The following is a 16250-nucleotide window of genomic DNA, read 5'->3' on the forward strand; positions in this document are numbered from 1 at the left end:
AACAGATTGGTGAGATGGCTTAGCAGATAAAAGTGCTTGCTATTTCGATCTCTTGAGCCCAAATAAAGGTATATAACTTGAAGACAAATGACTCTACAAAGATGCCTTCTGCTCTCCATACATGAGCAGTGGCACTCATACTCACACATCAATGACATTGGAGTAGGTATTGTGATGACTTACATAGCACAACATGTGCATACATTGGATGCAAATATTTCACCAAGATCCCAATACCAAAGGATGACATTCAGATGAAAGTTTAATGTATCAAGCCTTTCTACTCAAAAGCATGCTGTGTTTGATTAGGACATAAGTTATGAAAATTATAATTAAAAGCTATGTTACTGTAACAGCGTTAAAAATAGCTGGATGAACTCTGGAACTAGAGAAAACACCAATATGTTTTTAAGAGGCTAGAAAAATGCCCAGTGGTTCAAATCACTGGTTGCCCTTCCAGAAGACCAGGTTTCACATGGACCTAAACAGCAACTAACAACCTTCTGTAATTTCAGTTCTAGGGTATCCCACGCCCTCTTCTGGCCTTCGCAGGCAATGCATGCAGGGTATACACAAACAGACATGAATGCAAAATACCCATAAGCATTAAAAAAAGAAAAAAAAAAAGCTTTAAAAAAGTTTATTATTTCAGGGCTGGCTGTAGAAACGAGGGCTTTTGATTATCAGCATTGCATATATCATAACACAGTGACAGTAAACATTCCCTGGATAGGGATATAGCTTGATGGTAAAACACAGAGGTGGTAGGACCAGTCCTCAGGACCAAAAAATATAATTTTGTGATAGAGACCATTAAGTCATCTAAAAAAAATATTCAATAAAGTGAAAAACCCTATATTATTTTCAGCACGCAATGCATCTTGCTTAAAAGATACATAGGCTTTTTTTCTGGTGAGGCAGGAAAAACAACCGACTTCAGTAAAGGTTCAATTTTATTTACTAAATGACGAGCTGATTGATACAGTCTCACTATGAAGCACAGGCTGGCTTGGAAACTAGTCATTTTCCTGCCTCAGCCTCAGAAATCATGAGATTACATGCAGGAGCCAAGAATGGAGAGGACCAATCAGTAAGATAGTTTACAAAGCTGAAACCGGAGTTGGTATTTTTTCAGAGCATTTTCGGCTTTCTTTTTTATCAGTTCTATTTCCCCTCACTCACAAGGTTCAGAGCCCTGACGATAGACCGTTCAGACAGTATGAAATCAATCAAACACTTGTGAAGTTAACAAGTTAACTAGCAAGAAAGTAAGTTTGAAATTACGATTATAAAACAGGGAAACTGCCCAATCTTTGGAGAAGCCCTGGAACTTCCACAGCGTTTCCCTCAACACGTGCCCCCGCTATGCTGCCGACATGGGAAACCGGCTTTGAGGCGTCCTATCAATTAATTCTTAGGAGAGCCCGCAGGTTCCCAGCGCTGGGTCTGTGACCCACGCAGGGCCTAACGAGAAGCAGCGGAGCGCGGGAGCAGCATTTCTCAACTCCAGCAGGGGCCCGCGAGCGGGGAGCGCCAAGAGCCCCGGGCACTGCTTTCGCGCCCCTTTCCCGCAAACGGTAATTGTGGCGGGACCTGGGCGGGCCGCTGTGGCCGCGGGGCAGGCCAGGCGCGTGTGGACCCCGCAGGCGCAGCACGGCGCGGCGAGCCGGACGCTGCCGGGGCAGGCGGGAGCGCGGCGGAGCCCGAGGTTTCTGGCTGAGGGGGAAAAGGGCGCCGGGAAGCAGGCTATTATGGGATGTGGGGCTCCCGGGGGCGCGGGGCTCCTTACCCGCCAGTTACTGTACAGTCTCTTCACTCGCCGGTAATACGCGTCTTTGTCCAGAGTCACAGCCATAGCCCTGGACGCCGCTTCCCGTCGGGCTCCGAGAATCACGCGAGGTCCCAGCTCCGCCACCCGCGCTCGGCCCGGAATCCCGCACTCTCTGTGACCCGGAAGTACCGACCGCCCGGTATCCCCTTCCGCTTCCGGGTCCCTAGAGCGTCGAAGATTTAAAAAGCGAAAAAAACCTAACCCACCGCTCGCTCCGTAGGGTGGCGGGAGGAAGGGCCACGGAGGACGCAAAAGTGGAGAAGTCAACAGACCGCGGTGCAGCGCGGGCTCGCGGGCTCTGGAAGCTCTCTCCGGCGCCAGAGGCTCCCGTCACGTGACCCGCCCACTTTCCCAGCTCCCGGCGCTCTGGGCGGCGGGCAGAGGGAGGGGAGCAGAAAGAGCGGGACCCGCGTGCAGCCAGGCGCAGGAGTGAGTCCTCTGCCCCAGGGCAGGCCAGTGACCGCCCCGGGGAAGGCACTCTCAACCAAACACTGCACCCCAGAGGGACGGAGCCCACCTTCGCAAATAAGCTGCGCGGTGGGCTGCAGAGTAGGAAGGAAAGGTTCTGGTAGGGTGGAAGGAAACAAATGGCTCGGAGTGGCTCCAAACTTTGTAGTTCTTTCCAGCCCCGCGAAGACCCAAGTTATGAAGGCACCCTTTTTGTCAGCGCGTACCTTGCTGTATTTCATGAAAAGCCACATTATTCTCTGGCTTTCCCTAAGAATAGTTATCCTAATTGAAAAAAATATATATGGTTCTTGAAATTAATCCTCGTTTAAGAATGGAGTACAATTCAAAATATTTTACCTCTTTATCTTGTATCATTTCCTTGACTTAAACAAACGGGATAACCCACGATTATATATGCCTATAGAGGTCTACAAATGGCTTTTCTATTAGTGGCAACAGTATTGAACTGTAGGAGAATGAATGTTTAAATTACACAGCAAAAAAGTAGTACTTATATTGTGTTTAAGGAAACAGAACATAGGAAGAATGGAAAAGGATTAACTTAAATTTATTAATGCCAAGGGGAAGGAAGGTAACAGTTCCTGACCCTCCAGCTGTATCCACAGTTTGGCCAGGAACAGGCTCTGCCAGAGGCTAGGGCCAGCGCTACATAGTCTGTGGTTAATGGAGGTGTCTGGGGAGGGGTGAGCACACCAGCTGCTCTAAGCTCCTTTGCTTCCCCAGAAACGAGGAAGTGGTCATTTATTATTTTTTTTTAGGAGTTCCCCTGCCCACCCAATCCTCTCAAAGTTGGGAGCAATTGGGTACAAGTTTTTTGTTTTGTTTTTTGTTTTTTTCTTTTTCTTTTCACCTCCTGAAGTCTTGGGTTTCCCCATATTGTTCCCTGCCCCTCCCACATTTCCAAAGTCCAAGGGCCAGAGTAAGGGATTCCAGCAGCCACCCATCACGGGTCTATATTGGGGCTTCAGTCGTCAGCATCTTCACTGGAGTCTGAGTTGGCTGGCATCATAGGGTCATCAATGAGTGAGAAGTCCCTTTCTGAGCTGTCATAGCCCTGAGATAAATCATCATCATCTTCATCCTCCTCTTCGTCATCGTCCTCAGGTTGCAGTGTTGGTAACCGCAAGGCAGTACCAGAGGTGGTAGTAGCTGGTGAAGAAGGGTAGCCAGTGGTTCTCAAGCCTGGATGGTGATGGTGGTGATGGTGGGGGTGGGGATGGTGGTGGTGATGATGAAGCATGGTGCTGGAGTCTACATGAGGGGGTGCTGCTGCACCACCCATCACAAACGGCATAAAAGGCAGAGATGCAGAAGTGGTACTGCTGTGACCCAGAGACGACACAGGCTGTAGGTTACTACTGCTGTGTTGAAAGGTGTTATGCAGAGACAGGGACCCAGTGCTTCCACCCTGCATCAGGGCCATCATCTTAGAAAGGTCTGGTCTTGTCCTACGGACCCGTTTCTTGCTGTTCTCTGGTGCAACAGGCCCTGGTAAAACCCGGTTGAATGCAGTTTCAGCATAGTGACCCTGTGTGGTAGGAACAAAAGACAGTAAAAAGATGGAGGTTGGGGGAGAGGGAGAAAAGGGACAGATAGGACTTGACTCAGAAACCACATGTGTCCTCGTTTGGAAATGCTTGCCTGATTTGGCTTAATTAGTGTTAATGGAAGTGTTATTGAGGGTGAAATCAAGAATTTGATATTGATAGCCATGTGAGGTTTTTTCCCCTGCTTCATACTTTTCTGCAACCTTTTTACAAATGCCTTTTCCTTTGCTAGTAAGGGGTCCAAGTAAGACAGCGTATGAATCAGTACATGTACAGAAAAACTGACTTGATTGGAGCCTGAGAACAGTTTGATGGCATGATCTTATGTGAAGTGCTGCACAACTACACAGACATTTATTTACATTTCTCCTCTGTATTACAAGATAATAGCTGAGCAAGATCAGCTTAGGATATCCTAGAAGATTATGGGAAACTTCTCACCAAATTTAATAAAAATTTTCCACATTGATTAAAAACATTATCTTTTGGGTGTGGTGGTTCATGCTCTGAGCCTTTGGAGGGCAAGGCAGAGTTGCCAAGAGTTCAAGGATAACTTCTTTCTTTTTTTCTTTTTGTTTTTTTTTTTTTTTTTTTCAAGACAGGGTTTCTCTGTAGCCCTGGCTGTCCTGGAACTCACTCTGCAGAGCAGGCTGGCCTCAAAGTCACCAAGATACACCTGCCAATGCCCCCGAGTGTTGGGATTAAAGTTGTGTGCCATCATTGCCACCTATATAGTTAGTTATTGAATGAGATTCTGTCTCAAAAACAAAAGGAGAGACAAAACACACAAACCTCTACAATAAAATAAATCATATATTTACTGAATTTAAAAATGTTTTCCCTCTTTTTATTACATTTAATAAGACTGGAAACTACTATGCTAGGACCTTTGCTTTGTGGCCCAAGCTCCAATAGGATGAAGTAAACACCAAGCACAAACAATTGGTATGTACAGCTCTAGATACACTAAGACCTAAAATCCACACCTGACATGGAACATACCTTTTTGACTTGGAAAAGCAAATATTTAACACTTATGGCATAGACCTTCAAAATAAGATTACAATGCCTAGATGCTTGCAGGCCTCAGTAATAATGCAGCCCTAGAATCCCTGCCACCAGTTTTACACTAATAGCTAAGAATTATAGAACTAAGAATTGTATCTGGCCAATGAGGCATATGTCTACAGTCCCAGCCATTGAGGAAACAGGAAAATCACTGCAGCCTATAAGTTTGGAGCTAGCCTGGACAATACAGTAACATCTTTTTGTTTTTGTTTTCTTTTTCTTTTTTAAAATGGGAGTGGGGGTGGCTCAACAATTAAGAGCACTGGCTACTTTTCCAGAGAACCTGGGTTGAATTCCCAGTATCCTCATGGCAGCTCAGAGCTGTGTGTAATTCCAGTTCCAGAACTTCTGACACCTTCATACAGATATAAGTGCAGTCAGATAACCAATGAACATAAAATAAAAAAGTAAAGTTTAAAAAAGTAATTTTATACTAATCATAAAATGATTTTCTGTGGCGTCCTACAATCTTGTATATAACTTATTAATTATTGTATACACTTATGATGTATATGGCCATGAGAGTTTACCAGAAATACATATGGAGGTCAGAGGACAGACAACTGTGGAGTTGGTTCTCTCTTTTCACTATTATCTGTGTTCTGGGGATTGAACAGACTGTCAGGCTTAGGTTATCAGCAAGCACTTGACCCTCACCTCCATGTACTGACATGTTAAACTAAATGGACATGATCAAAGTTAATTCCTTTACACTTTAAAATTACTATAACAATATAACATAAACTACTATATAGTATATATAACATAGTATATAACTATATCATAAACTGTATCCATCATGTATAGTACATATACTATATATCACATACATACATACATACATACATACATGCATACACACACATACAAACCAACAAACTATATAGATTAAGGTACGAATGATAAAGAGGAATTTCCAGAGTTATATTTTGGTAGAAAACAGAAATAATACACACCTAACCTACCAAATGGTCTATAAGCTTGGTATGAAATAGTCACTGACTAAAATTGGTATTAACTTGAAAAATCTGTTTTTGGGGCTGGAGAGAGATGGCTCAGTGGTTAAGAGCACTGGCTGCTCTTCCAGACACCCAGGTTGCACTCTCAGTAGTCTCAACCACCTGCTCCAGTCCCACATAATCTGATACCCTCTTCCGACCTTTAAGAGCATCAGGCATGCACCTGGTGCACAGACAGACATAAAGACAAACACTCATATACTTAAAAGTAAATATTGATAAAATTAAGTAAAATGTGGTTTCTTGTAATTTTTCTACTAAACTTCAGATTATCTGGTTGATGATGTAACTCAATGATAAAGTATGTTACCTAGTAAGCTTAAGGTACTGGGTTCAATCTTTAGTATTTACTCCAAAACGCCCAATTAAAAAAAAAAAAAATCTTTAGTTATGTAGATGAGAAGGAAAAGCCCTGATGCTTCGAAAATACCAATAACAGTATTCTGGCAAGTTGAAACTCAAAGCAAACAGGGCAAAAGGATTAGAGGGCTGATCACCGTTGAATCTCTGAGAATATGAAGTCAGCATAATAAAAGTGCTATTGTCTCACCTTTTTCCCATTTCTAGAGTTCGCTGGCTGTACTGGTTCCATTCCCAAACAGTTCAATTCTGCCTTATTATTTTTTTTACATCTCTGCCACTTCTGTTTTCTACGTTCCTCCATATACTGCAATAGAAAATAATTGGTTACCCTAGAGAATTGGCAATGTCTGGACTAATTATTGAGATATTACTGCCTCCTGTTTGACAATAAACCTGTCTTCTATAAAGCTAGATTAATCAAGAGTGGAAAACTGTTATTAAAGGGTTCTATTACTCCAAACTGGGTAATCTCTGGAATAGTTTGAGAGTAAGACTTCCTAAGCACTTAGTTGAAGAAGTGCCTGGATATTTCAGTATTTTAAATCTTTGCATATGTATAGGAAGTAAGACTGAGTATTACCATTCTGGCTTTGCAGATGCAGAAACAGTGGTATGTATAAAAATATAGCATGCTTTCTTGATCTCACACACCTTAAACACCGCGAGACTTTAAATCTTGCTGGATGGAACTGCCACTCACCGCTAGAAATCGGGGATCAACAGCAAACTCTGGATGACCCTGTAACCACATCTCCAGCTCCGCCCGGCGAGGGGCCTCATCACCCACCAGCAAAGTACCATCCACCTTATTGATGACAGGGATCCGGGTCTCCAGGTCCAGATCAAGGTGATTAGGCTCTTCCATGCACTCCACCTCCAGCTGCAACCCAGAATCCACCCCCATGAGCACATACACTTGTTTGGAAGGAGGAGGAGAGGGAAGCAGGGCCAATGGTAGTCATGAGGAAACTTCCCAATTGCCTTCAATTACTGATAATAAAAAGACCTTATCTAGTCACAAGGTAATTTAATCATGAGGTAGTTGGTTCCCTACTACTTACCTCTACTAGCTTTTTCCTGTTCCCCTTCTTCTTATGAAACAGTGGATGTCCATCTCCCATCACACCATTAGCCATCAATCTATGCTTCTGGAATGTTAACTTCAATCCTTCTTCCTAAGAAGACAAGCAACCACCCAAGACATCACATGAAACATTCTTATAATAAGTAAAGATTAGACTTGGAGAACTTTGGCTGTCTGACTGAAGAACAGAAATCAGATATAGAATGAAACCTTTTCCTTAGAAAGATTTCATGCCTTTAACTAATAGCCTCCATACAGGTTTTTTTGTTCCCTTTGTAAATTACATTTTATTTTTGAGATCATAAATATACTACCATCATTTCCCCCTCCCCTTTCCTCCCTCAAAACTCTTCCTTATACTTCTCCTTTCTCTTTCAAATTCATGGCCTCATTTTTCATTAGTTGTTGTTACAAGCATATATGTTGTTTGGATGTATTTCAGGGCTGATCATTTACTATTGGATAACTGGTCAGTGTACACCTCCCTCCAAAGGACTAAAATTTCTTCCATTCCTCAGCAGCCTTTAGTTGACTATAGTTCTTTACTAAGGTCGAGGCCTTGTGAGCCGTCCCTCTTCTGTGTCAGCATGCCTGTTTGCTGCCCTCTGTGTTGGCAGTTATGCTGGTGAGACTTTATGGTGTGGGTTCTCTCTCTTCTCTCTCATGTCTGTCTGTCTGTCAGAGGTTCTCAGCCTTCCTATACAGTACAAGTTATGGTGACCCCCCCAACCATAAAATTGTTTTGCTATTTCATAAATGAAATTTTGCTAGTGTTATGAATTATAATGTAAACATCTGTTTTTTGGTGGTCTTACGCGTGACCCTTGTAAAATGGCCTTTTTTTTCCTCCAAAATTATGATCCTAATTGAATAACCTATGGCTTCATTTAGTTTAATTTTCAGGAGTTCATCCTTCCTTTACTCTAAAGATTTTCCTAAATAGATTATTGTGTACTCTGACTTTCAAAATTAGGTAACAAAATGTGTATAAGATTTTTATTATTAGTTTTTCTTTTCCCAAGACAGTTTCGGTTTAGCTTTGGCTGTCCTGGAAATCTCTTTGTAGACCAGGCTGGCCTTGAACTCAGAGATGCCCTGCTTCTGCCTCCCACATGCTGGGATTAAAGTCTTCTTTTTTCTTCTTTATTTTTGAGAGTCTCACTATATAGGATGGCACTTACTGCTAGCCTTGCGTTCAGTGACCCACATGCCTTGGCCTTCGTGTGCTATTGGTGACACTAGCTAACAGACCCCACCTCCTCCCCTACTTGTTGCTGCCTAAATGCTGAGCTTACATCTTTGATCTGAACCGTAAACTCTTTCTCATCCATGCCTCGTCGAAGTTTCGTAAACTGGGCCGCCGCTGTGGTGACTGCAGATGCCTCTTCCTCCGCCATGGAAGCTGCACTGCCACTTCGTGGCGTGGGGACTGGAGAGTCCCCATCTTCTCCTGGGGTCAAAGAGGGACTGTCTAATAAATGGTTGCCTGGCCCCAAAATTCCTCCTGCTGTCACTTCCTGGCTTCGGCGGTTAGAAGGCCATTTCCCTGAGAGTACAGCCTGGCAGACGAGGTCAATGCGGTTTATCAGAACACGATCCTGAGTGGCAAAAAAGAACATAAGATGTATAGAGTCTGAACTCTGTACCATCCTCAGCTACATAATCATGCTATTATTGCTATACCAGATACAATGAAAAGACTGAAAGGAGGTAAAACTATTACAACCATAAATAAACTATAGAGCTTCTTAAAAACATAGGTAGTTCTAAACAAAGGAGAAACAAAGTATTAACACTATCTCTTATTCCCCTTAGGTAGCACGGGTCAGTTTCTGGACTCTGCATATGTAAATGAGATTGGTACCTTAGGCCATTCAGAGGCTCGTTGTCTTTCCTGCAGTAGCAGCAACTCAGGGGTCATTTGTTCTCCATCTTCATTTGGGAATCCATCTTGGGACATAGTAAGGGACAGAAGGCTCTCTTCATCATAGAGCTTTGGGCGGGACCGGTCAGCAGCTAGAGATCACACAGCATTTGTGGGCAAAAATAACAGAACAATGTTAAATTGGAATGGTATTGTGAAGTAGGCCCAATGAATAATAGAGGTACTCTTGACATTTTATCAATTATCAACTGAAATCTCTCTGAAGAGGCTGCACTTAGAACAGAAGGGAAGGAGCAGAGCGGGGATCGGGAGGCCATAACCTGTTACATGCACTTACTTAACTTCTCTTCCTTCTCGTCTTCACTCTCGTCAGTGCTGGAGCTGGAGCTGGACGAGGATGAAGAAGAGGAGGAGGATGGTGACAACTTGCTCAAGTCCAGCTCAGAGTCTGAATCATCCTCATCCTCCAGTTTGACTGGTGGAACACTGCGGGACAGAGGAGCTGTATCTGAAGAGCCTACACGCATTTCATAGTCTTGTGAGGTGAGTCGGCTCCTAGCCACAACCTCATCCTCTAACTTTAAAGTCAGACTCTCCAGATTGGGGACCTGAACAGCATTTTCCTCAGGTGACTTTTCAACAGGAGCATCTGGGCGCAGGGGTGATGGTGAAGCAGTACGTGAGGTACACTGCTGGTGCAGCAGTGGAGTGGAGCATCGAGACAGGGATGCAGCTGATGCTCCTGCCTGATGGTTCTGCATATAATTCATACGGGCAGCCAGAAAAGAGAAGTCTGGGTCCTGCATGATGTTGCAGTCTGTTTGGCTCACCCCATGGCGGGCTGCTCCTCGTAGGAGCTCCCCATCATGACGGACAGGTTCCCACCATTTGGGCAATTCAAGACCTGGAGGCTGACACAATGCCAGCCGATCTTCTAAAAGGGGGTGGCATAAAACTTGTTCCCGTAAGCGTCGAAGCAACTCAATTCGATAGAGAGTCCTCGAGGCTCTCTCTTCAGTGATGGGCTCAATGAACAGATTAGGGTCTGGAGGTTCTGCAACCAACATAGATGAAAAAAGAAATTAACCAAAGGTTGATATGTTAACAACACAGACCCATTTACCCTAGAGTCTACAATCTCACCATCACCAGCAGCTGGGGGAAGGCGGCACACTTGTCGACACATGGCCACAAAACCATGGAAGTACTTGGTAAGGCTTTCATCTGTTTTTTTGTCCAGGCGAGCAAAAGTGCGGAAGCGATCCCAGTGAAACTGCATGTTGTCAGGGTCGTACTCCACACCAAAGGTAGATACTACTCGATAGAAATCAGTTTGCTCACGCCTTGTCCATCTGTGACAGGGAAAGGTAAAGCATCAGTGATCAGAAGACAGGAAACCTGGTTATGCTGTAGGATGGTTTATAATTCCTGAGTTACTAAGTGAAAAGAGAGATGCAGGCAAACTTACAATGAGGACAGCAGGCAGCTCTCTCTTATAACATGCACGCCAACTGCCAGGTACTTTCATCATCGTGCCTCTGCCATCCCCTTTGACTCAGACACTGTGTCTACACCTATACTAAATCCTTTTCACAATTAATTCCATCTCTTTCTTTTATTAAAAAGTAAATAAGGGGCTGGAGAGCTGGCTTAGTGGTTAAGAGTACTTGTTGCTTTTGCAGAGGACATAGGTTTGGTTCACAGAACTCACACGGTGGTAAACAACTCTCCATAACGCCAGTTCCGGGGGAAATGCCATTCCTGACCTTATTGGGCACTAGACACACATGTCAAAAATATGCATGCATGCACACAAAGCAAGTATAATAAAATTTTTCTGGGCACGGTGGTGCAAACCTGTAATCTCAGCACTTGGGAAGCAAGAGGCAGGCAGTTGAATTCAAAGACAGCTTAGTCTATATGGTTAAGTTCCAGGCCAGCTGGGACATTACCATCTCAAAAAAAAAAAAAAAGTAAAACGGGCTGGAGAGCTGACTCAGCAGTTAAGATTGCTTGCTGCTCAGCCGGGCCACCTTTAATCACAGCATTCAGGAGGCAGAGGCAGGTGGATTTCTGAGTTCGAGGCCAGCCTGGTCTAGAGTGAGTTCCAGGACAGCCAGGGCTACACAGAGAAACGCTGTCTCGAAAAACCAAAAAAAAAAAAAAAAAAAAAAAACCAAGATTGCTTGCTGCTCTGCAGAAGTCCGACATTCAGTTTTCAGCACCACATGGCATGGCTCACAGATGCCTGAAACTAGTGCTCCAGCGCATCTAATGCCATCCTCTGGCCTCCATGAATAAGTACAAACAAGTGGCGTTCTCTCTCTCTCTCTCTCTCTCTCTCTCTCTCTCTCTCTCTCTCTCTCTCTCACACACACACACACACACACACACACACACACACACACACAGGCACAAATAAAGAGATTTTAAAGAATATCTACACAGGCATCTTCATATTGTCTTGGCTGTTGAACCTAAGCAAATTGTTTTTTTTTTTTTTTCCTTTGTTTTTATGTCAGTAGCAGGGATTTCTGAGCCCAAGACCTTCCTTTCCATGGTGTGCCACTGAGCTGTAATATCCCTAGCCCACAGCAAAGTTCTTAAGTACTAGGTAGAGATGAAGGCAGTCAACATGTTCCTGTTCCATCTGTGAGAATTTCAAGAAAATCACCCTCCTATGCTCTCTCACTACAGGACCCATAGCTTATGACAAACTCCTTGCTATACCACTTACCGTTGTTGTTTTTCCCTCCTTGCGATTTCTTTGAGCTTAAAGGCCGCTTCACATCGTCGGCGTCTCCGGTCCCCACGTTCCGCAGCCTCCATCTTCATTTGTTCTCTCTTGTAGCTGCGTTGATAGGCTGTTACTAGGCGGCGAAGCCTAGCTGTGAGGGCGGAGCCTGGAGGCCAGAATAAATGCCCTGGCTGTTGAGTCACCTGGGCTGTGGGAAGAAAGTAGAATGAAGAAGGAAGTATAGAAAGAAGAGTTTAGATATCCCAGAATAGGACATACTTCATAGTCAATGACCCCCCAACCTAACCCTTAAAAGGTACACTGTGTGATCTATCATTTACCTTCCTCTCCGTCGATGACTGAGATCTCCTCATCCATCATCATCAAGGGATCACCCTAGAGAAGGAGATCCACCCCACAGGATGGAGGGGGAGTGAAAGGGGAGAAGTTGGCACTCTGAAATCACTTTCTGCTGTATGTCCTTCTGGGGCACCAAGGGATAAGAAAAGTTTCTAATGAAAGGAACTCTCAAACACTTAGAAAGCAACTGAAGAACAGAACAAGCAGAACCTGAGCCGTGAGTTCTTAGGGATTCGACAGATAACATCTGCCGACAACCTTTCCAGTGCCCCTCTCCTCCATAAACCAGTTTAGCCATGCCCTACGGACAGCACCATAATCCTTGTCACTAATATTTTACATTCTTTTGTTGTCTTAAGATGAATTTATTCTTAAGTGTATGGGTGTTTGTCTGCTAGTAAGTCTGTACACTACATTGTGCCTGGTGCCCGTGGAGACCAGAAGAGGGCATCATATCTCCTGGAACTGTAGTTACAGTCAGGTATGAGCTGCATGCGGGTTCTGAGAATCAAACCTGGGTCCTCTAGAAGAACAGTCAGAGCTCTTTAATCACTGAACCATCTCCCCAGCCCCTGTAGTTTACATTCTCATAGTTTATGTATTTTCCATATACACATGTATTAGTATAATTAGAATAATATACTTCAAGGTACAGAGAGTGGGATATGATAAAAAGATTTATTAATAGATAAAAGCTAGTCTCAAAACAAATTCTTACCTCATCATCTGGGTCCTTCGGAGGACCCTGGAGGGGTTTATATTCAGGGTCTTCACAATCCTTATCAAAGTCAATCCTAGAAGTATCCAGAAACAAAGAAAAAGATAATCTATGTTCTATCACTAGGAGATCTGGCCAAGCATCCAATCCAACAAAGAAGACTCTTTAGTTTCATGCTTTAAAGAATGGGGGCGGGCAAGCTTCAAAACTGTACTTATGTTTAGAACCTCTCCTAGGGAACAACAAATAATTAGAAATTGACAAAGTATTTATCAAAACTGCCTGACTTGGACAAACAAAACTTTTAACTATTTTTTAAAATAAGTTTTTATGTGTATAGATAGGTGTTCTGACTGCATACACGCCTGTGTACTACTATGTGAGGAGTTACATATGGTAGTTACCATGGGGTCCTGGGAACTGCATCTGGATCCTCTTGAAGAGCCACTAGTGTTCTTAGGCTCAGCATCTAAGAACACTAACTTTTTGGGACAAAATCTTACATAATGGTTGCTAAGACTAGTCTTCAACAGACAGGCTCAAATAATCTTTATGATTTGAGCCTCCAGACTACCTGGACTATAGGTACATGCCATCATTGCTAGTAGGAAGTCAAACACTCTAATCCACACACTGCCCCTTTTATTGTTTAATTACTTTTTCCCTCCCTCTCAACTATTTGCCATTTATTAATTTTGCATGGTATATGTGTTTTTAATTTAATTTTATGTGCATTGGTGTGAGACTGTCAGATCCCCTGAAACTGGAGTTACAAACAGTTGTGAGGTCTCATCTAGGTATTGGAAACTGAACCTGGGTCCTCTGGTAGCCAATGTTTTTAACTGCTGAGTCATCTTTTCAGCCTTTCTCCCCCTCTTAAAGAATTATTCTATGTGTATGTGTGAGTACCTGAATGAATGTTTGTGCACCATGTGAATGCCTGTTGTTGGGAAGGATGTAAAATGGAGCTATAGGCAACTATGACCTACCATGTGAGTACTGGAAACTAAAACTGGGTCCTCCAGAAGATCAGAAAGTGCTCTTAATTACTGAGTCATCTGTGCTGGCTAGTTTTATATCAGCTTGACAGAAGCTAGAATCATCTGAGCCGAGGGAACTTCAGTGGAGAAAATGCCTCCATAAGACTGGACCGTAGGCAAGCCTGTAGGGCATTTCTTTTTCTTTTTTTCTTTTTTGGTTTTTTTTTTTTTTTGAGAAAGGGTTTCTATGTATAGCTCTGGTTGTCCTGGAACTCACTCTGTAGACCAGGCTGGCCTCGAACTCAGAAATCTGCCTGCCTCTGCCTCCCAAGTGCTGGGATTAAAGGCATGCACCACCACTGCCTGGCTCTGTAGGGCATTTCTTTAAGGTAGTGAAGATGGGAGAGGGCCAAGTCCACTCTGGGTGGACTGCCTCTAGGTTCTTGTCCTGCTTGAGTTCCTGCCTTCAGAGCTTTTGATGATAACTATTACATGGAACTGTGTGTAAAATAAAATAAACCCTTTCCTAAGTTGCTTTTGGTCATGGTGTTTCATCACACCAACTAAGACACCATCTCCCCACCCTGCCATACCTATTCATATTTCTTTAAATGTATTAATTTTCTCTACTTTGCTTTGTAAGCAGGAGGGCTACAGAATGATTTGCAATGAATACATTTCTTTTTCTGGTCCTATACCAACCAAAGTAAAGATGTGAGCAACAGTCTTGGTCATGCCAAAATTTAGTCTTAAACAAAACTCATCATTGCACAATGTCCCTCAGGTCTCCACGTGAGAAGTTTTGTTAAACTCACTGGCACCCAAACCAGGACAATACTGCCCTGCCTGGTGACTCAGTATTAGCATGGCAGCTCATCATCGGGACACAGTCACAGGCAAAATGAGTACTTTTATGTGTCAGATGCCATAGGGAAGTGGCAAGGCAGGGCTGAAACTGTCTAAAGCTCTGCCACATAAGTAACCTAGGAAAACTGTGGTCTATTATTTTTTTAACAGAATTAGTTTCTCTTCCCAGTTACTACACTACATAGCTATACAGAGATCACTGTATAAACCCTCTGGGAATAACACACAACTTCACCTGCAGTTATAGCAATGTGTGATTTAGGCCAGTATCTGAACTCTAATCCGTTGTCCCTATTCTTGAGTAAGAATTTATCACACAGAGAAACAATCACCAGTAAGAATCCTAGTAATGGGCCAGGCACAGTGACACATGCCTTTAATCCCAGAACTCAGGATGCAGAGTACGTAAATCTCTGAGTTTCAGGTTAGCCTGGTCTACAAAGCAGGTTACAGACAGCCAGAGACCCGGAACTCTGTGAGACCCTGTCCACAAACACAAACAAAACAAAACAAAACAAAACGGAATCCTACCATCAGTCAAGGCTAGAGTTATGTAATATCAGAACAAGCAACCCAGAGCAGATACAGAGGTGAAGAAAGGTAACCCATGCTTACCCTTCTACCAGGTCGGAGAAGTTATCCAACACTCTATGTTCTGCTGCGATGGCTTTGTCATCTGGCCTGCCAGCCTTTTCTAGGAAGCACAAGGCAGGGTCTGCCCTCATGGTATTGTATTTCTCATAGCCTAAAAGAACAAGGGCCATAGATTAAAGAAAGTCAGATTTATTTTGTCTGTGCTTTTTTTATGTACTGTTAGAGTCATTAGATTATATGGGCTACCTTGCTCATAATAAAAAATATAATTTGGATAAATGTTACTAGTACTGTATATACTTTTTAGCTTTCATGTAGTGATTGACAATAATTTAATCAATAGCTCATTTTAAGGTGACTGGTCTATATAGTTATTTAAATGATAGTCATTTAGATCATCATTTTTTTTTTTTTCCGAGACAGGGTTACTCTGTGTAGCCCTGGCTGTCCTGGAACTCAGAAATCCGCCTGCCTCTGCGTCTGGAGTGCTGGAATTAAAGGCATGCGCCACCATGCCCGGCTTAGATCATCATTCTTAGTACAGAGATGAAGAAACTAATAGCTTAGTGACCCATGGGTTGTGTCACACACTCTCCAATGAAGAACAAGAAATATATTTGAAAGTAAAGAAACTCAGTGTGTTTATAGTGATCTCTCTTAAAATGTCTGTGTGTTACTAGTAAACTGATGCCCACTCTTTCTTTTTCTTCTTTTTTGTCATAGGGT

At 43.3% G+C, this 16250-nt stretch overlaps 2 protein-coding genes and 1 non-coding gene across 8 annotated transcripts in view; all 3 read right to left on the minus strand.

The window, feature by feature from the left end:
- Nucleotides 1-2066, minus strand: part of Supt16h (SPT16 homolog, facilitates chromatin remodeling subunit) — a 34147-nt gene extending 32081 nt beyond the window's left edge. The window contains exon 1 of the mRNA XM_021182687.3: nt 1790-2066. Within this exon, the coding sequence (XP_021038346.1) occupies nt 1790-1855 (66 nt within the window). The 5' untranslated portion in view covers nt 1856-2066. The remainder of the gene's footprint in view (nt 1-1789) is intronic.
- A 766-nt stretch (nt 2067-2832) lies between these two features.
- The window catches only part of Chd8 (chromodomain helicase DNA binding protein 8), a 61086-nt gene continuing 47668 nt past the window's right edge, over nt 2833-16250 (minus strand). For 5 of the 6 annotated variants that reach the window (XM_021181311.3, XM_029469309.2, XM_029469310.2 and 2 more), the window contains exons 27-38: nt 15546-15675; nt 13084-13159; nt 12347-12401; nt 12006-12213; nt 10412-10620; nt 9606-10322; nt 9248-9399; nt 8679-8981; nt 7361-7474; nt 7000-7179; nt 6487-6603; nt 2833-3830 (exon numbers count right to left, since the gene is read on the minus strand). In XM_021181311.3, coding sequence (XP_021036970.1) covers nt 3267-3830; nt 6487-6603; nt 7000-7179; nt 7361-7474; nt 8679-8981; nt 9248-9399; nt 9606-10322; nt 10412-10620; nt 12006-12213; nt 12347-12401; nt 13084-13159; nt 15546-15675 — 2825 coding nt within the window. In that variant the 3' untranslated portion in view covers nt 2833-3266. The remainder of the gene's footprint in view (nt 3831-6486; nt 6604-6999; nt 7180-7360; nt 7475-8678; nt 8982-9247; nt 9400-9605; nt 10323-10411; nt 10621-12005; nt 12214-12346; nt 12402-13083; nt 13160-15545; nt 15676-16250) is intronic. The other variant, XM_085828626.1, reaches the window with a different exon arrangement.
- LOC115029284 (small nucleolar RNA U6-53/MBII-28) lies at nt 14839-14948 on the minus strand. The gene has a single exon (XR_003834860.1). It is a non-coding gene; the product is annotated as a small nucleolar RNA U6-53/MBII-28 (small nucleolar RNA).

Source organism: Mus caroli, unplaced genomic scaffold (assembly GCF_978045245.1).
Source record: "Mus caroli unplaced genomic scaffold, Mus_caroli_1 scaffold_12, whole genome shotgun sequence".
NCBI lineage: Eukaryota > Metazoa > Chordata > Mammalia > Rodentia > Muridae > Mus > Mus caroli.